Source organism: Aptenodytes forsteri, unplaced genomic scaffold, assembly GCF_000699145.1.
Source record: "Aptenodytes forsteri isolate BGI_AS27 unplaced genomic scaffold, ASM69914v1 Scaffold546, whole genome shotgun sequence".
In the NCBI taxonomy this organism is placed as follows: domain Eukaryota; kingdom Metazoa; phylum Chordata; class Aves; order Sphenisciformes; family Spheniscidae; genus Aptenodytes; species Aptenodytes forsteri.
In genome coordinates this window covers 1-20,165 of record NW_008795099.1, presented here as the reverse complement: position 1 = coordinate 20,165, position 20,165 = coordinate 1, and the positions used below count along the sequence as shown (strand labels likewise).

Sequence of the window (20,165 nt, the reverse complement as noted above, 5' to 3'; positions counted from 1 at the left end):
AAGCAGGAAATCTTAAAGTAAGGGAGCTGCTTCTGTTTACATTTTAAAGACCCTTTACCTACTGTACCACGGAGATGGAAAAAGGCCCTTTAACTGTTTTAATACTGCTCTTTTATGAGAACATGTTTGTTTTGAGATGGATGTCTTTGAAGAGGGATGCGAATGGGGCAATAAGCTGATTTGAGAAGGGGGGTTAGCTCCCCTTCAAAGAGAAGCGGAATAGCCTAATTTCAGGGGAAAGCTCACTGAGGGGAATACTGTTTCTCCTTATCCTTCTGTAGATATAATAGACAAAGAGTGTCTACGTAGAAAAGAGAAGAGAGAGAGATAGAGCAGGAAAATCTACAGGGGCATGAGGAACACCAGAAATTATAGGGATAAGCCTTTTTCTGAAACGCTACCTCCACTCATCTGTTCTCAGCTGGCTGCACAAATAGGATGTCTATGCTATTACCTGGGCAACCTGGAAGAAGATTGTGGTTTTCTTTAGCCTATCTGTGATACTTAGGAAGACCCCTTTAAAAGAAGGGAGAGATTATGCTTTGCCTGAGTACAGCTGAGCTTGCTCAGGGCAGAGGTGGTGGGAGAGAGGCCAGTGAGCTGGTGCAGCCCACAGCTTTGTGATGGATGCAGCACCTCTTGGCAGCTGAGATCAGGTCCTGGTAAGTCTTGGAGGAGAGGAAGAGAAGACTTTGTGGTGTTTTTGCAAGGGAATTGGCCTTTAAAATTTGCTGGGCTGGCAAGCACATCTGGGAGAAAGAGATTAAAAGATTTTAAGTTCTAACCCTTCCTCAGTGTGTCTTTATAAACTGACTCCTACCTGTTGTGCCTAGTAGATGTGAACTTTATCGGGCGTTGTTTTGTTCTAGCTTGATCATCTATGTTGTAATAAAGGTAGTGTTTAGAGACTGGGAGCTTTGGTCCCTAAAGGAAGAAGGTTTGAAAAGCTCTACCTGAAGGCTCTGGATGATTCAATGTCCTGTCAGCCTATACAACTCACAGCCTGATATCAGTGAAGTTTCTTGCTTGGAGTCTTTGTCTGTGTCTGTACAGACTGATGCTGAACTGTAAAGCAAGGGAAAGATGTTGACAAAGTTATATTGACTACAGTCATTAGTGGAGCTAAATTAAAGGAGGTACAGCAGTTCCATGAAAGAATTAATAATTTTAAGGAGTAGGTTTTCTTAATAAACAACAGAAGAGAATGGAAAGTTAGCAGTTTGATATTATAGTACAGCAGAACATTGGTCTGAATTAAACGTGTAATATATTTTTTGCCATCTCAACTGAAGCTATTGCTTGATCAAAGGGGGTGCATTCCAAAGAAGTCATCATTCATTTGCAGTTCTGGCAAAATAGCTTTCTCCTACGGAGTTCGACCTGCGCATCTAACATAGCAGAGAAGTTATAATTCCACAGTATCGGTATGGCTGGAAGGAGTTATGGCTGAGGCACCACATTGGAGGTATCTTTAACATATTCAGGTGGACAGATAATGTCACTTCTCATCACAAAGTACATTTTCCTACCCTTGCAATCCCCTTCTGCAATTCTCTGTTAAGCTTTCTTCTAATCAACGTCACCAAACCTCTCTACAGAGGTAACTCCTATGCATGCACGCTCTTTCCAAAGTTGGGATCTTTCCTTCAAGCATTCAGAAATTGTAGCAGAAAGGTCTGGTATGCAGCTTGCTTCTTCAAAACAAAAAGCAAAACCAATCCTCAAGCATCAATTTCCCCCTTCATTTCTGTCCCAAACTCCCTTCTTTGGGTTAAAACTTATCGTAGCAACAAGTATAGCACAGTCCCAAAGTAAACGGCTTCTCTGTTTGGTTTTGTAGTTAATCAGAAAGTGTTTTATTCACTGCTGCAGAATATGAGCTAGATTATCACGTTACAGAGAAAATTTTCTAGGCAAGACAAGCTCAGGCACTGCCTCCTAAGTTGTTATTGTGTTTGCTTTGGAAGTGTCATACTGTATTAGACTGGGTTCTACATAATCAGGCAGCATGTATGCAATAACACGTAGTACCAGACAATAAAACAGCAGCATAAGAAACTGCGTGGTAGAGTACACATGCTCTGAACAAAAGAACTGTCTGTATCTTCTCTTTCTCGATTTATAAACTTGCATCTGTTAATATCTATCACTGAATAGCTGGAACAAGTTGGTCCCATAGAAAAAAGAATAACATGAGCTGTTTTTGCAGGACGCCAAGTATTTGCTACTGCTGTGAGTGAAAATGTATTTCAATACCAAATTTTGTAAAGCTGAAACCAGAATTGTAGCGTCTGCTGTGCATACAGGGATAAGGGAAGAGGCAGGAAGGCTCTGAAGAGCAAGAGCTTTTCTAGCTTTCTCAGGCTGCCTGGAAGATCTGAGACATTCTTGCACATTTACTAACTAGTTCCTGCATTAATTGTTTTTGTTTTGTTTTTTTTGCATATGGCTGGATGCCCGCTAGTGAAATTTTGTTTACTGTTTGTGTTTATTGCCTGGACTTATCCTGGCGTTGGATGAAAACCATGATCCATAGTGCCTCTTTCATCTTTTTGGTTTGCATCCACTAAAAATGCCTGGCTCCAAATGCACCGACTCCACCTTCCCAAAATGTGGATGAGTCAAAATTCAATTTGGTTAGGAATTTTGCCTGCTCTTTAGCATTTTGGTCACATTGGCCCATGGGAGTACCATCTGCTGTTACAGCAAGAGCTTGTAATTTAAGCCCTGAGTGTGTAATTTCATCCCTGATAAGTGACTGTGAGATTTAGGATCACTACTCTTTGTAATACTCCAACGAGCAATACCCCAAAGCTTTCAGCTCCTGGGATGAGAAGATTGAGCCAGCCAGGCTAACTCAACATATGAACACCTTCAGGAGAGGACTTGTGATTCTTTTTATCATCACTATACCTTTTGATGAGTTTGTGTTCAAACCCACATGCTTCTCTTATGGTCAGTAGATAGTTATTCCTATAAAGGATTATGTTTTTTAACATTCTGATACTGCAGTAGTGTGTCTGTGTGTGTGTGTTGGTAAGAGCATTGGGGAAAGGCTGGTAAATCTCAAGGGACAAGAGAGCTTCAGTCAGTAGTGTCACTGATGGGGGTCATCACATACCTAAGGACATCCAGTGACTGATGATTGGAATGGGATTTTTAACACATGATTTTGTGCAAATACTTATTTGTATTTTAAGTAAAAAATGGAAGGACTCCAGTTTGTGACACCGTATAATGTGCGGAAGTTTGTGAAATTCATTAGTAATCCTGGTCACAAACTTTACATGCTGATCATGTTCAAATAGTGTCACATACCTTCACATTTTCTGATAATGCATTATTTGCATGTCTGAGCCATTGATGAAAATGTGTTGTGAACTTTGAAGACTTTTGCTCTTCAGAAGTGTACAATCAGCATTTATTTCCCAGGAGATCTTAATGAAGATACTCGCAGTTCAGGGATAATTTGCATGTCTCTAGCTAAGTGATTTAAACACTAGGAGAGGAGAGATTGGAATACTGATCCCTGCCCTAAAGTCTGCTTGTGCATTGTATGCAATTACTTTTTAATCTAGAAATTGTCTTTGAAAAAGAAATGGAATTGTTGCACATTGCAATGTTCTTTAAGACCATGCAAAATGAAGACAACATTATTTGCTTTCAAAAGAGAAAAAAAGAACAAGAATATTATACACTTCTGTAAGTAGCTACCATTAATTTGGAGTATAATTTTGTGTAATAGTGCAAGACAGAGTAGGGGAAAAGAATAATTTAATGGCAAATGTAAAACTGTTTGGCGTCATTAATGACCCCGTAGGTAAGCTTGTGCAAGACTCTGAGTACCAGTGTCTCTGACTAGCCTAAAATTCACATGCATCCTCAATCTGACCTGAATTGTTTTCCTGGAGTTTGATGTAGGAAGAAAGATAAAACTGCAGACTCCTTAGATTAAGGGCTTTGACGCTCAGTTCCCAAATTGAAGAGCTGTGTCTCAAATTCCTTCATGGAAGTGTAGTAGTTTAATATTAAATGAGTAGATCAGACTGCTGATACTCTTTCATCTTGTCTCCTGAGTCAAGAAAGTAAAACAATACGTTCCCTCAAATAATCTGTTTCCCACTAAGTACCTTTGAGGCTGGTAAAGTGCAATCAGCTCTGCTAAGTGCTTTCTGTAACGATTTTATTTTCTGAATTTGTGCAGCTGTGTGGCTGTTTGGGAGGAATTTGGCAAACCTACAGTCCAATTCAGAGTCAGAAATAGTAACTGCTGGCTCTTTCAGAGTGAGATGTGTCAAAAACTTGTGCTCTCCATGAAGAGGGAAGGGGGATTTCGCAGGGGAGTTCACATGTGTCTTTCCCAATATATGTATTCATCTGTGTCAAATGACATACATTGCATATATTGTCCTTAGGATGCAAAAGAATTTCTTTAGTAACTCAGATGAAGCAGTTGATTTTACCAGGAATTAACTGGGCTCATAAGACTTTAAGATAAAAGAAACCTCTATAGTGGAATGCATACATTATGGTGAGGAAATTAGATCAAGGCAATAAATACAAACAGTGAGGAGAAAGTAAATCATCAGCTGGGAATATTTTGCATACAAGCAGTCTTTAGCAATTGGCTGGTAAAGCTACATGCACAAAGTATGTCTCAGGTCCTCAGGCACTCGAGGACACAGTATAAAAGCCAGCACAGTGAGAGTTGCTGCCATCCACTTCTTCTGCTTTATTCTCCTTGGTGAAAAGGGTAAGTCTGAACCTGCTTGCTATCTTTCAATGTCCTGAATTGTTGCCTTCATCGTATTTTATTTTTACACTGCCTTGTCTATAGCAGTCTAAGGTTTATGCTCTTTATCAGTGTGTGTGGGAGACCTGCAAGTAGCTCTTTCTCTGAAAGAGGGCACCTGTTCTTTGAAGGGTGGCAATTGCTGGATACAGGACTTCAGACTCATTTTTCATTTGTGTCACTGGATCATTCAGTTCCAAGATGTTCTAATCTCTGCATGTGAATTGCTCAGCAACTAGAAGTGGATGTGGAGAATCTGTACAGAGATTTTTTTACTTTCTCGGAGCTTATTCTGTAGATAGGCAAGTAAATGGGCTCAAATTTTCAAGTGTGCTGAACAATATTGAAAGTATATCCCTTCTTGCACTAGGATACCATGAAAATAATCCTTCTCTGTTCCTAAGCACTTTGGGACCAGAAATACTTGAATCGTCTCCTTCTAAAATGCTCTGAATACTTTGGCACTAGATCTCCATTGCAGCACCTCAATAACCTGAAACTAAAATATCAATAGTAGAGCTTCTGCCTGTTCTATTTGCTTATCAAATGATTTTGGACACCGTCAACTTCCATTTCCCTCCCCTTCAGAAACAGGCAGAAAGCTGCTTTCTCTGTAAGACTCATGTAAGAGGAAATAAGCACAAAGAAAAGGGGATGATTAAATAAGAATTAGGCAGAATATTTGTTCTTTTGCTGTTTAAGAGACAAGCCCATCAGTGGGGAGGATAACAGCTCCCTTTCACAGGTAAGTGTCACATTACCAGGTTATGCTCCTCACTTCTACCTGCTGAGGAATTTTTTCTTCTTCCCTCTGTTTTGGGCGAAGTTTCTTCTAGTTGTGTCATACAGGAGATCATAAGCCTTGTCCCTCACTTCCCACCTACTGCAGGGCTGCAGGCATCCTGGAGGAGTGTTGTGGGAAATGAGCTATCAAAGACTGCTCAGGAGCAGGTAGAGCTACGCATTGAGCTGTCCTCTGTAGTGTAGAGGAGTTTGGGTTTCACTGAAGTCTCCTTTCAACCTAAGACTAACACATTATTCCATTCTGCACATAGTGTCTAGTTAGTTTGTTGCACTCTCCATAATCTCAGCAGCTTAATTACATGACTATAATTAATTACAACTTCTTCCTTGTATTTACCTCCTTCCCTGTGTTTCAGACTTAGTTCCATCCCGCAGACATGTCTTGCTATGACCTGTGTCCTCCCACCACCTGTGGCCCAACCCCGCTGGCGAATAGCTGCAACGAGCCCTGCGTCAGGCAGTGCCAGGACTCGACATATGTGATCCAGCCCTCTCCTGTGGTGGTGACCCTGCCCGGCCCGATCCTCAGCTCCTTCCCACAAAATACCACGGTGGGATCCTCAGCGTCTGCAGCTGTCGGGGATGCTCTCAATGCTGGGGGGGTCCCCATCTCCTCTGGCAGCTCCCTGGGACTTGGGAGCCTTGGACATTCAGGTCTAGGTGGCCTTTATGGGAGGTCCTACCGTCGTTACAACCGGTGTGGGCCATGACAAAGCCTTGGGGAAAAACCACAAAGGAACAACCAGAAGCTTAAAGGCATGATCCGGATGCAGGACTGAGTTCATGACCATGGCCATATGCTTGCTGACCACCCTCAGCTTTTCCCTAAGCTAATGGGACTGCAGGAGCTTGGCATTTCTGATTTAATGCCTTTCTCTGTTAACAATGAGGTGAAAAATGTAACTTTTATTGTTGCATGTAGGAGCTGGGTGTCCAGCTGTAAAGCATTCCCTTGAAATGGATGATTAGTCTTATCCATATTCAACCCTACTGCTTTCTTATGCTGTACATTTTTTTTAAATTCTGCTTCTCACTCATTAAATGTATGGTGCATCACAATATGTGTCTTGCAATATTCTTCCTCTCTCTTCCTCTTCGGAGCCTTCTCTGGGAAAAATTTGCCTGTGCATAAATTGTCAGTACTGGGCAGATCTTCATTTAACTCATACCATAGCAATTAGAAAGGAGGTAATCATAGATAAATACAAGCAATGAGTAATACCCCTTTTTTGATAGGGTATCTTTCCCCATAGTCACACTTCTTTAAGTACAATATGGAATAATCATTCCTGGCTAACAATCAATGGGGGTGACGGGGCGGGAAGAGGTGGGAAAGCTAATGCTGTCTTACAGGCAATATATCATTTCATCTCTTGGTATTTCAATTCCTTGGAGCTCATAAAATCCCAGCAATCTCTGGTATTATTTTCATACTCACTTTTTAGATTATGAAGAACATTTTGCCATTAACAAAGAATGGCAGTAAATATCAGGAAGAACATTTAAAAATCAACAAATTAAAGAAAAAATTATGTATGATTCTTCCTTTGTTGGCTTGCTAGGTCAGGAATGCTGCAATTATGTAGTAATTGATTGCTAATTTATGTGATGATTTGGCAGCCCTTTGGGGTGTCACCAGAAATCCTCAGAGCAATAACAATTACCCTGCCTGTTCTGAACCTTGGGGAAGATAATGACTGGTAAATTGCTGAACAAACATTCATTAACACAATGCTGTTGATGCCTTAAGGATCCCAATTAAACTTTTATTCCACATTTTAAAGGGAGATTGAGCAGGGCAGATTGTTTGATAACTCAGCACACCAGGGAGTTTTGCTCCCCGAGGAGGCTGAAGAACAATGAAAACCAGAGAAGTTCTTGTGCAACACCACAGGGTTTTAATGTGAAAGAGAAGCGTAGCAGCCAATTACAGAAAGATCGAGGCAATACAAGGGGAAACACGTGATGCAGGTATCACGCTCTGGTAGCAGTGCCCCGCTCAGGACCCAGGGGACAGCCAAGGTGATGGAGGGATGCAGGGGATACCAAGGCTCAGCCATGCAGCCAGGGCACATGGTGGCACGGGGTAGTGGGCTGCTGGGCACACACAGCCTCCTCCTGTCCCCATGCCAGGGCAGCTGATGCATGCTGCCGCTCCCCATGGCTCTTGCTCCATGTCCTTGTGCCACGGTCCTTGCTTCAGGACTGTTGCTGGTTCTGGGCACCATCCTGGGGGCTTTAGAAAGCCCCGCAGCTCCCGCGGCGGGACATGCCCCACCTCTGCGCACCAGGGAGGTAGTACCCTGTGCCATAGGAAGAGAAGCCAGAGCCGTAGGACCTCCCACAACTGCCAAAGCCGCTGGACCCATATTGGCCTCCATAGCCCAGGGAGCCCACGTCACCCGTGTTGTCTCCAGAGCCTAGGGAACGGCCATACCCAGAGGAGCCCCCATAGCCTCCCAAACCAAAGGAGCTCCCATAGCCCCGGGAACCCCTATAGCCAGAGGAGCCCCCCAAGCCCAGGGAGCTCCCATAGCCCCCCAGACCAAAGGAGCTCCCATAACTCTGTGAGTTCCCATAACCCAAGGAGCCCCTGTAGCCAGAGGAGCCCCCCAAGCCCAGGGAGCTCCCATAGCCCCGGGAACGCCCATACCCAGAGGAGCCCCCATAGCTTCCCAAACCAAAGGAGCCCCCATAACTCCCCGAGCTCCCGTAGCCCAATGAACCCCCATAGCCCCCCAAACCAAAGGAGCCCCCATAGCCCTGGGAGCTTTGGGAACTGAAGGAACTCCCCAACCAGGCTGGGCCTGACGATCCCACAATGCTCTCCTGAGGAAAAGAGCTGAGTATTGGGCCCGGGACTGTCACCACAGCCGGCGGCGGGAAGATCACTGCTCTGGAGTCGGGGCATTGCTGCACACACGGCTCATTGTAGCTCTCGGCAATCGGCTGAGGGCAGGTCACCTCGCAGGGTCTCCAGGACTCACTGTAGCAAGACATCCTTCTTGTGATGGCTGAGAGTCTGCAACGCACAGTAGGGAGGTTTCACATGCAGAAATTTTGACCTGACTCTAGATGCCTGTGCTTGCTTTATAGTCAGTGGAAATTGTGACAGCCCAGAGTTCATTACTTTGTAAAGTATACCTACATCTGGTCACATAAATCACATCCTAGACTTCGTTTACGGTCAAGATCCCCTAGATGTCATGCGCAGATGCAGACATCTAATGTCATGTATGGTGAATCCCACACTTGATATTACTGCTCTTGCTTGTAGTATGATGAATCTAATTTATTAAGACCAGCTGAAACAGACTGAAGTTTGGTAAGGTATTTACAGCAAGTTAAGAAAAAAAGTATCAGATATAGCCAGTTTCATATTGCTTCCCCAGTAACACTCAACTTCCAAATAAGAATATTTACCCTTATGGGGCAAGTACTACCACAAGGTGGTAGATACTATGATCACTCTGATATTTTTAAATTTTATAATGCATGTAGATCCTGAATTGGAGCTGAAATGCCTGGGAAATGGTTATTCAAAGTGGCATAGTAAAACTTCCCATTTTGTTCTAAGGATCACACCTTCAGACACCCGCAGTTCTCTAACCTGCCAATCCATAGCATCATGTAGAATTTAGCATCAACAGAAAAAAGCTTGAGGAGGATAGAGGTTGGGCCAAATCAGACTTACCCTGTTCACCAAGGAGAATAAGCCAGGAGATGTGTATAGAGAGCCTTGGAGTGGAGACAGCTTTTATACTTTTCTCAAACTGCTTACAGATATGAAACACCCTTTGTGCCTCAGGTCCTACATAGTAACAAAACAACCTTCACATTGAGGGATTTAATTTTGCTTGCTTTGCACTGCCACTCCCCACCTTCAAAAACAGGTGTGATACAATGTCACTACCAACTTGTGGGCATTGGTCTGGTGAATGATGAGATCTTTCAGACATCTAATACCCAGCACCAGCATTGGGCCATCTGCTATTTAATTCCACTTTAAGTTTTAAGATAATAAGTTTGATTTTTTTAGGGTAGATGAGTAAGGATCAATTAAAGTTACCTGTCTTTTATGAATAGTGCCATTTAAGTGAATACTATGAAAATACATGCAAGCTGGATAAAAAGAGGGAGAGACGTAACAGGAAAGGGAGAATTTCAGGTATCTGCATCTGGTTTAGAAACATGGGGGTTTTAACATCTGTATTTGCAGATCAAATACCATTAATCACTCATGAATTATAAGGTGGATTCCATTGTTATTTTTACTGCTGTCTGAAATGTCATTGAGGCAGTGACACTTCAGAGATGTTCCAGATCCTCCTAGGAACAATAAGAGGCTTTACAAACACCCACTAAAAATTCATATTTGATGTGTTGTACTATAGTTATACACAAACACGCAACTATCAGCACACAAATCTTGTGCAAGAACATCAGTTTAGAGATGTGTGAACGAAGTGCTCTGTGTCATTAGGTACAGCTTCATGCATAAGAGAGGGGGTCATTTAGAAGTGAGAGCAAATGATTTGGAAAGTCTAGGAGTAGAGATTTTAGGACATCAGCTTGAGACCCCTTGTTTTTCAGAACATGGACAGATAGCCAGTTAAGCCTGAAAATTCAGATAATTTTTAATGGGGCTCTTCCCCCAACCTAGAATTTAAGGCAATAGATATTTCAGGCATATTAGCAAAATCCTGGCTCGTAAAGGGAGATGAAGCTACTATCTATAATCTGTAGCATGGACATGTCATAATCTCCCCAAACGTATTAATACTTAGTAAAATAAAGAACTTGAGATCATGAATGAAAATCAAATCCTTGCAAGCATTGAAGTTACAAATCACAGTCTGGTTAGAGAATCAAAAGGAGTGACATTCGTTGGCATATATTTTAAGCGATGCTGTTTCATAACAAGGGAGCTTCTAAATCCTGCCCTTCTTCATTTAATATGATAAAAACAGAAATTGCGAGCACTAAGTATTAACGAGTATTTGTGAAGCAGCTTAAAGTCATTATCTTCCAGGTGCCTGTCATTATTATCAGCAAATCCTGATGACACTTCAAAGGCACAGCTATCTTACAATTTAGAGGTAATTTATAGCCTATCTTTTGCAATATTGTAAAATTAGAAAAGAACAGATTTGCAAATAACTCTATGGTGCCACAGACTTATCCCATTAAGATATCTCCTTTTTAATACTATTTTAATTTCCCACTTTTTCTTAAGTGGTCAGTACTTCATGGGTGGGGGGAAAGAAAATTAGGATTGTTTTTAAATGCATTTCTAACTGAACTTCTAGAAGTAGAGATTTCAAATGAAATTTTGAAATGTTTGGTATTAACTTTAGACAGAGACCCTGTCAACAGTTCTGGCTATATCAATAAGGCCTTTTCTGCCTCTTTGAAGGTGTCACTTAGCCCAGCCATTCCTCTGTTAACCTAGTGTCCTTTGAATTTTCTCAGAAGACTTGAGAGAAGGATGTTGGGAGAGGTTTCAATGGACCGATGCTAGCTCTGCTTGGGTTGTAGTTAATATTGCTAGTGATGATGGGACTGTATCATTCCCCTGTATCATTTGACAGGTGCAGTAAATCAGACACAGGTCTCCCTGCCTGGGTTAATTGTAGGTAAAATGAAAAGCTTAGAGCACAAGCTAAAACCTTTTCCAGGGCTTACTGCTTTCGTGCTGTTATTAGCAATAGTGATATCCCATCAGGAGTGCGCCTGCATCGTGTCAGCTCTTTGCTCTGCTGTATAACAACATTTATAGATCCCTAGCCAGCCACAAGGAGAACTTGTGTCCTCTCAGAGCCAAACTTCACATGTTGGATGACCTTTACCTGGTTTGTGCACGTGGCACCAAAAAGGGCTCCAGACCATGTAAATACTACCTTGAACATTAAAATGGGACTAACATGACGCATGACTCTTGTTCTGGCTTTCAGTCGATGACTGTATGGCAACCCTTCAGCTGCAAGTTCCCAAAATTGTCATCAGCAGTTGCATCACACCCACACTAGCATTTGGGAGGGACAGTGCTGAGGTGGCAAAATCAAAGCTCCCACCATCACGTTTGTTTTGTAATGAATTAGGACCAGAGGCACAAAGGGTGGCTTAAAGAAGAGTATAAAAGCTCGTATCACCTGTAGCCTTTCTATCCACTTCTCTTGTCTCAGTCTCTGCAGTGAACAAGGTAAGTGTGGTTTCACTCATTCTTTCTACTACTATTAGTATTTACTTTAACAATGCTTTTGTCACAGAGATGATTCCTGCATGTGTTTTTACAGACTTACGTCCTTTGTTTCCTTCCGAAAACGTGTTTTTGTCCAGGTGCAGTATCAGGAGTCACTGCATTAGGATAGGAAGTAGATCTCCAACCTATAGAAATACTTGGGGTGACTTACACCTCATGAAGTCTGAATTAATACATATAGTCAATGAGCCTTTTCTCCTATTCCTGTTAGCTTCTCTTTCACTGGTTCTTACACTTTGTGAGTGCATCCTCACCAGTCCAAGTTGCTACAGACAGATCTGTCTATCTAACTTATCCAGAACTGAATCTCTGTTTCACATCAAGTTATTTACAAAGGTGATCATGATGAAAAGAAAGAAAGGATAAAGGTTGAGTTGATACAAGAATGAGTCTTATTTGTTAGCATGTATAAATTTATCTGTTTCCCTGTTAACTTCTGATATTTCAGACACAGAGTCATTGCTTAACAATCTTGGTTCACGTCCTCCCAGTCCAGCTCTGGTATTTGCTCATTTACCATAAAACTCCCTACTGCTGTGCGTTGCAGACTCTCAGCCATCACAAGAAGGATGTCTTGCTACAGTGAGTCCTGGAGACCCTGCGAGGTGACCTGCCCTCAGCCGATTGCCGAGAGCTACAATGAGCCGTGTGTGCAGCAATGCCCCGACTCCAGAGCAGTGATCTTCCCGCCGCCGGCTGTGGTGACAGTCCCGGGCCCAATACTCAGCTCTTTTCCTCAGGAGAGCATTGTGGGATCGTCAGGCCCAGCCTGGTTGGGGAGTTCCTTCAGTTCCCAAAGCTCCCAGGGCTATGGGGGCTCCTTTGGTTTGGGGGGCTATGGGGGTTCATTGGGCTACGGGAGCTCGGGGAGTTATGGGGGCTCCTTTGGTTTGGGAAGCTATGGGGGCTCCTCTGGGTATGGGCGTTCCCGGGGCTATGGGAGCTCCCTGGGCTTGGGGGGCTCCTCTGGCTACAGGGGCTCCTTGGGTTATGGGAACTCACAGAGTTATGGGAGCTCCTTTGGTCTGGGGGGCTATGGGAGCTCCCTGGGCTTGGGGGGCTCCTCTGGCTATAGGGGTTCCCGGGGCTATGGGAGCTCCTTTGGTTTGGGAGGCTATGGGGGCTCCTCTGGGTATGGCCGTTCCCTAGGCTCTGGAGACAACACGGGTGACGTGGGCTCCCTGGGCTATGGAGGCCAATATGGGTCCAGCGGCTTTGGCAGTTGTGGGAGGTCCTACGGCTCTGGCTTCTCTTCCTATGGCACAGGGTACTACCTCCCTGGTGCGCAGAGGTGGGGCATGTCCCGCCGCGGGAGCTGCGGGGCTTTCTAAAGCCCCCAGGATGGTGCCCAGAACCAGCAACAGTCCTGAAGCAAGGACCGTGGCACAAGGACATGGAGCAAGAGCCATGGGGAGCGGCAGCATGCATCAGCTGCCCTGGCATGGGGACAGGAGGAGGCTGTGTGTGCCCAGCAGCCCACTACCCCGTGCCACCATGTGCCCTGGCTGCATGGCTGAGCCTTGGTATCCCCTGCATCCCTCCATCACCTTGGCTGTCCCCTGGGTCCTGAGCGGGGCACTGCTACCAGAGCGTGATACCTGCATCACGTGTTTCCCCTTGTATTGCCTCGATCTTTCTGTAATTGGCTGCTACGCTTCTCTTTCACATTAAAACCCTGTGGTGTTGCACAAGAACTTCTCTGGTTTTCATTGTTCTTCAGCCTCCTCGGGGAGCAATATTCACCCTTGTTTGTGCAGGGACAAAATGCCTCGAGTCCCTCAGCAGTCCAAGTGTCATGACAAAAAATGAACGTTGTTTCCGCCCTTTATGCAGTTCTTAAGTGGGTCTGTTTAATTTTTTTCTTTTTGCAGGACTTTATTCAATAGGTAGTCTGCGGAAGCTTTCTGTCATTGCAAAATGATCTAAAAATGGCTTGAAAATACTTTTCTGTATTCGTGCCATTATGCTGAAACACATTGCATGCACAGATTTGCTTTCAGTTTAATTCTACAACTAAATTAAAAAATCAAAATACCTTATTATGGGAAAATGAAAATTTTTCCGGTTATGAGGAGAAGTTTTTTTCCTGAGCAGGAAATACTTTGTGGTATTTGAAATTCATTCCTACTTCTCATTGACATGTCTTGTACGTTTTCATTTGAAGGGGTGGCTTCCTGAGCCATCGTTCATAGACGCCATGATGGGATGTATAGTGTGAATTGAGCATTGAGCTCAGATGACTTTGCAGACTCTGCTCTCCTTGGTAGAAGAGCTCAATTAAATAATGAAGAAAATATGGGGGGTTTTTTCTTAGCTCTAAATGTTCTTGTTACCATAAACCAACAGTAGCCAAGGGAACAAGGGGAAAGCCTCATGAAAGGTAGGAGTGGGATTTCTGCAGGGTTTATGAACTGCTTTTGTCTGCCGGTGATGAGGATGGAAACCTGATACCAAAAGCTGAACTTCACAACCTGTAAGACTGTTAAGAATGACACATTTAAAGGGGGGTGGGGGCAGAAGGGAGGCAGAATCTGATTGCATTATGCAATAGAACTTTAATAAGAATGAAAGTTAGAGGAAAACAACACAAACCTCTCCTTCATTGACAGAGTTTATAATCCCCACATTTCTTAAATTAGTCCACGACAAATATACTCAACCAGCATAAAATGAGAACCAAGATAGAAAGAATGTAGATCATTAATCCAAAGAAAAAAGAGATTAACACTTTCAGGAGATTAACCGGGGATGCTCCTGCTACATTTAGCATGGCCCAGAGCTGCTGCGGAGGAACGGGCTGTACTGGCATGAGGAGTATGGGCTACAGTACCTGCTGCTGAGCATGGAGAAGGATGAAATCTCATAGCCAAGAGGGGCCCTGGAGTCATACAGGTAGTGGAAGGGGCTCTGCAATCCAAGGTATCACCCACAAGCAAAAGGGCAGGGGGACCTGGTGGAGAGAAGAAGAGGAAAGGGAAGGGGAAGGAGACTAAGAAGGGGGAGAGAAGAAGGAGGGAAAGGGAAAGAAGAAGAGGAAAGAGAAGGGGAAGGGGAGGGGATAAGGAAGAGGACGGGGAATCTCCCCTTTGCTTTCTCCCCCAGGGCCTGAAGCAGAGCCATGGAGGCACAAAGGGGCTGGAGCCACGGCAGGCATTGCCCCTGGCTGTCCTCCAGCCCCTGGAGCAGCCGCGCTCATGTGCAAGGAGGCTGGAAGTCTGTAAACGCCCCCGGGCTGCATGTCCTGCAGGCAGGGGAGCAGCCTGTGTTCAGGCAGGGCCCTTGGAGCTCAGCTCCAGGACCATGTGTGGCCAGAGCTGCCGGGGCTGTGGGGTCTCCCCAAAGGCAGCTCAGCCTGGCTCTGCTGGGGCTAAGAGACTGCCCTGGCCCGGCTGGCAGGGGACACGTGCAGGGCAAGGGAACCCTGCAGCCCAGGCTGGGCTTTGAAAGACAAGGCGGCGAGGCAGGCGTTGGATGCAGGCTTGTTTTATTGCAGTGGAGAAAGCCACATAAGGCAGAGGCAGGCAGGCTGTCCCCCCGGGCTTCAAGAGCGGTGTTCCTTCAGGCTTCTCCCAGGCAGCAGCCGTTGCAGAGACAAGCGAGCGGCCTGTGGGACGATGGTGGAGTCGCGCATGCGGGCACGGGCAGGAGCAAGGAGGAGAGGCAGCATGGAGAGAGGGGAAGGAGGGGAGAAAGGAGAGGAGGCATGAGGCTGAGGTGGCCCAGGGACGCTGGGGGCTTTGGGGCTGGGTTTAGCAGGGCCCACAGGTGTCCCACAGCTTCTTGCTGTAGCGGGGCAAGACGTAAGGGCTGCAGGCGGGAGGAGCGTAGGGTCTGCCAAAGGTGCAGAGGCCCCCCGAGCCCAGCGTGGCCCCGGCACCGTAGAGGCCCCCCAGCCCCAGGGAGCCCCCAAAGGCGGGTGCTCCCAAGGAGCCCACCACGGCTTGCTGGGGGAAGGAGCTGAGGATGGGGCCGGGGAAGGTGACGACGACGGGGGGCGGCTGGATGAAGGCCGTTGAGTCGGGGCACTGCCGGGCGCACAGCTCGTTGCAGCTGTCAGCGATGGGCTGGGGGACGGCGACGCTGGTTTTCGGTGGGCACAGGTCGTAGCAAGACATCTTGCAGGGGTGGAGATCAGTTTGCCACTGATAGAGTTGAAAAAGACTAACAAAAAGGCTGAAGGTTTATGAGATAAATTTCAAAATGCTGATATGAGCGAGATTACTATGTTGTTCTTTCCTGTGCTCTAGCACATGTTTTATGTGCAGCCTTGATCAACTTGATTAACACTAGCTGAGCACCTGGATTCAGACTTTCTAACTTTGTTAAGTCTACCCCAGGAATGACCAGACCCCACAGATGGATCTTTCTTCTGGCCTTGCATGGATGTGTCTTACGCTTCCTGCAAACACACACCCTGAAGAACAATGTAAGAACCTCAGTCTCATCTACCACAGAGCTCCCCAAAGTGGGGAAACAGACCCAAGTTAGATGTGGCATTGCTTGAAATAGAAGGGTTTATTTATGTCTCCCAGAATGCCACTGAACACAGCTGAAAATATGGCCATCTTATACATTTATCTTAAATTTTATAAAATATTAAAATAATTATCTGAAATAACAGCATTTTCATCTGTGATTTTTAAGCTTAGAACACTCAAATCAATTTCTCAGAGTTCCTGCACTCACACCGAGCCTCCCAAATCCTGCATTTACTACTGCTTTCACTAAGAGTAGTTACACACAGAAACAATCTAATGCTGCTCAAAATCTGAGCATACCTATAGGAACCTTCTGCATCTACTCTGATACAGGTTCCGATTAAGTATATAGAAAGAAATTAAAAAAATAATACTCACTAAGCTCAGCAAGGCGAATAAGCCAAACGAAGTGTCTGGATGAACTCAGGGGCTGGAGCTTATATAGAGTTTCTCAGCATTCCTATAGGATTTGAAACTCGCTTGGTGCTGGGGGTTGCGTTTGGCTGCCTAACAGAAATTGTTTAATAGCTTTGAGTGATGAAAGTTTTGTGTTTATCGTGGTTATGATTTTATTCAAATTCTCACACCGTGTGATGTCCACGTTACACCATCACGATTTCTTTAATCTTGGGTCTTAATTGGCTAGTGTAATTCCTGGTATCATTATAGTGACCTCACTGGAATTACCATGTGCATTAAGCTGACTCCACATGTTACTTCTCCCTTTACAAAGTCGCCATAAGCTTGTGCGCTCAGAGATTTCATAAGACTCATCATTGGTTGACGTGTACATTTTTTCTTAACAGTCTTTTAAATTTATCTGGTAAATTAATTGGAGACAGAGTGCAGCTTATCCTAGGACTACCCAGGAATTTGTCTTTTCCATCCCTAACTTAAATAAACCTCATTGACCTAAGATGGATTTCAAGTGGTCATGAATATCAGCTGAGATCATACAATACACATGCCAATTCCCCAACAGCTTTTAATTGAGAAGAACAGTCTTTTGAGTGGCAACTCAACCCTACGTAAAAATCATTTTGTTTCACTAAAAGAGTTTAACTGGGAACTGAAATTCAGCTTTAAAGGGGCCCATGGTTCTGCTGACAGTGAATTGAGCTAGGAAGTCAAAGAAGTCACCATCCAGAAATGTATGAAGTCCCATCCCTGCCCATGATTCACCAAAACAGGTACAATTTTGAGGAAAAATCAAAGAAGCAGATAAAGATTTTTTTGTTAGATGTTGTGGGCGTTAACTCTTATCAAGTATGTTCTGGGGCTTCTTGAGAAAAAAGTACTTTGAAATAATGTCACAAACATTCATTAGTTGGTGTTCAACCCAGCTAATGTTTGGTGTTGTGTTAATGTATGAAAATGTGTGAGCGATTTAGACGCTTCAGTGTTACACAATCACATTTGCTTTAATGTACAGGAAACAAGGTGGTGCACGCCATTACTTTAATTAAATCATGATTTGTGCCATTGGAAGTCGTGGGTCAATATTAATGTAGCTTTTCTTTTCTTTCATTACAAAAAAATCCTTTCAACATTCTTGATCCATTCCTCTGTTAGTGTAAGATGTCACATTTGCTGTACATCAGGTGAAAATGTCGTTATTTCAAACTATACTTTCCAGAAAAAATTCTACATACATTTGTGATCATTTATGCTTTTTCTGTGCTTTTTCAGAGGACAGTCAGTATCTTCTATTCTAACTTTTTGGTTTTTACCCACGTCCAAGGCATTTTACAGACCCTTCTTATTGTCATCCCTGAGAAGACCCCCCGAGCTGAAGTATCTGGTCTTAATTCCTGCAATGCCTAAGCTGAGTATTTCTTGTTGTGATACAGCTTCACCCCGGTATTTTCCTTTTCTCTTCAGGTGATGAAGGAATTCTGTTTAGATTTCTGGTTTTATTTTTTTTTTTCTGACATGTATTGTTGCGGTTTGGGAGGAGCTGTGGCTGGGAGGAAAGTGGAAGCAACAGCTGGCCAAAGGGATTGTTTCCCCAACAAAAACTGCCCTGCATTTATTGCAGGGGAAGACAAAAAACACTCTCCAGGTGTAGAAAGTGAATTACTGCAATCCACATCTCCCAGCTTGGGGGTGACTTCCTTGCCCAGATTTACATTTTATCGCAAAGCCTGCAAGTCAGAGCAAGTTGTGCCTCATTACTCTGTCTCAGGGCAACAAACCCTCTCCACATCAAAGTCCTCTATTTCCTCTCTCCACTTGATAGCATTACTTTTTGTATTTAATAATATTGTGATTTAAATGCGCTCCGAATTACAAAATGTCTTTTGGGGGTTCCCGGGGGAAAAAAGTGCTTATTGCAAATTTTCTCAAGCAACTTAGGAACAAGGGATATCAAAGAACTTTAGAAACACTGACTAATGATTTATGCATGACGTTTTGTTGTTATAATGTGACTTGCATGTCCCAATGGTGAGTAATAGCATCAGTCTAAACAGGGAGCCACTGTCAGTCCTATCACTCGCCTAATCAGATTGTGGTTCATAGCCGCTGGGCCTGGCCGGCTCTGTCCCTGCCCTACTTTCCCTTTTGTGTCATCCAGGGTAGTCTGCTCCTTTCACAGAGTGTCTACAGCTGTCTTCAGCAGGAGCCTGGTGGACTGCGATAAAAACTTCCTGTTCTTTCCAGCATCTCTCTAGAACTTCAAGCAACCAGAAAAAGTGGAGTTGAAAAGCTGGATGTTAAAGACAGGAGATGAAGAGTCGAAAGGTGGTATTTTCAAAATTAATCATAATTTCTGCATTTTAAATGAGAGACAGGAGTATTTCACTGGTCTGGAGATATATTAGTGTCTTAAAGTACCTCTTAAAACTAGTGAAGTGTGACAAAATTTATCATAGGAGAGAATTTAGAATGTATTTTCATGGAAGATAAAGAAAGTGAAGGCTTTATACCATAATAGTAACAGCATCAACCAGGGAAAATTCACTATGTATTTTAAAATATATTGATAATCATATGCTAATGAATATCAACTAAGCAAAAGAGACAAGAAAAAAAAACTTACAGGAGTAAGGTGCAGGAGATAATCTTTGAAGTTAAAGAAAAACCTTAAGAGAAAGAAAATATGTACAGGATGGAAAAAGATATTTTTAACCTTTAACTCTGTTGCTCTCTCCAGTAAATGTATACTAAATTGGCCATGAATGAAAACTACTACACAAAATAATCAACAGAAGAAAAAATATACCAAAAAGGAATGTACCACATCACTGAAAGGAAACAGAGAATAAGGACTATGGCGGTGGAGCAGAACATCATCCGTATTACGAAGAGTATAAAGTCAGGTGAATCCTCAACAATGTTTAGAATAAAAAAGGATTAAAAAAACACTACAGATGTGATGCATAAAAGATTTATTGGAAATACATGTTGATTATATCAGACAGAATATACAAAACAAAACATAGGAAGACAAGAGGAACAACAAGAAATGAAAATTTAAAGCTAAAAATGTCCACTCTTACAGTTGTCAAGATTAAACAACAAACAACAGCTAAATAAATACAATATTTTCAAAGAGGTTCACGACATAAACAATAAAGATAATTATAAAGTGAAAGGACTCTGAAAATGTAAAACAAAAAATATACAAAAGAGCATATTAGGGAAGAGATCTGTGAAACTGGAGAGAAAGTAAATAATTAAGAACAACAAAATAAAAGATTTCTAGAAAATATTAAAAGTTGTAAAATTTGGGATCACTAGCTTCTCCTACAATTTTCCATTCCTGACGGATATGAAGGCTCTGGGGCTGGGTCTAGAAAGGCCCACAGGTGTCCCACAGCTTCTTGCT

The 20,165-nt window shown here is 43.5% G+C and overlaps 4 protein-coding genes across 4 annotated transcripts; 2 read left to right on the top strand and 2 right to left on the bottom strand.

Moving 5' to 3' along the window:
- Positions 1–5,967: 5,967 nt before the first annotated feature.
- Positions 5,968–6,306, top strand: LOC103893175 (feather keratin B-4). Its single transcript, XM_009277036.2, has one exon. The coding sequence runs from the start codon at positions 5,974–5,976 to the stop codon at positions 6,304–6,306; it is 333 nt and encodes a 110-aa protein (XP_009275311.1). The 5' UTR covers positions 5,968–5,973.
- Positions 6,307–7,834: 1,528 nt separating this feature from the next.
- On the bottom strand, positions 7,835–8,596 carry LOC109279407 (scale keratin-like). The gene has a single exon (XM_019471464.1). The coding sequence runs from the start codon at positions 8,594–8,596 to the stop codon at positions 7,835–7,837; it is 762 nt and encodes a 253-aa protein (XP_019327009.1).
- Positions 8,597–12,427: 3,831 nt separating this feature from the next.
- LOC109279406 (scale keratin-like) lies at positions 12,428–13,189 on the top strand. The gene has a single exon (XM_019471463.1). The coding sequence runs from the start codon at positions 12,428–12,430 to the stop codon at positions 13,187–13,189; it is 762 nt and encodes a 253-aa protein (XP_019327008.1).
- Positions 13,190–15,596: 2,407 nt separating this feature from the next.
- On the bottom strand, positions 15,597–15,994 carry LOC103893210 (scale keratin). The gene has a single exon (XM_009277033.1). It carries the CDS (start codon positions 15,971–15,973, stop codon positions 15,608–15,610), a length of 366 nt encoding a protein of 121 aa, XP_009275308.1. The 5' UTR covers positions 15,974–15,994; the 3' UTR covers positions 15,597–15,607.
- Positions 15,995–20,165: the final 4,171 nt, after the last annotated feature.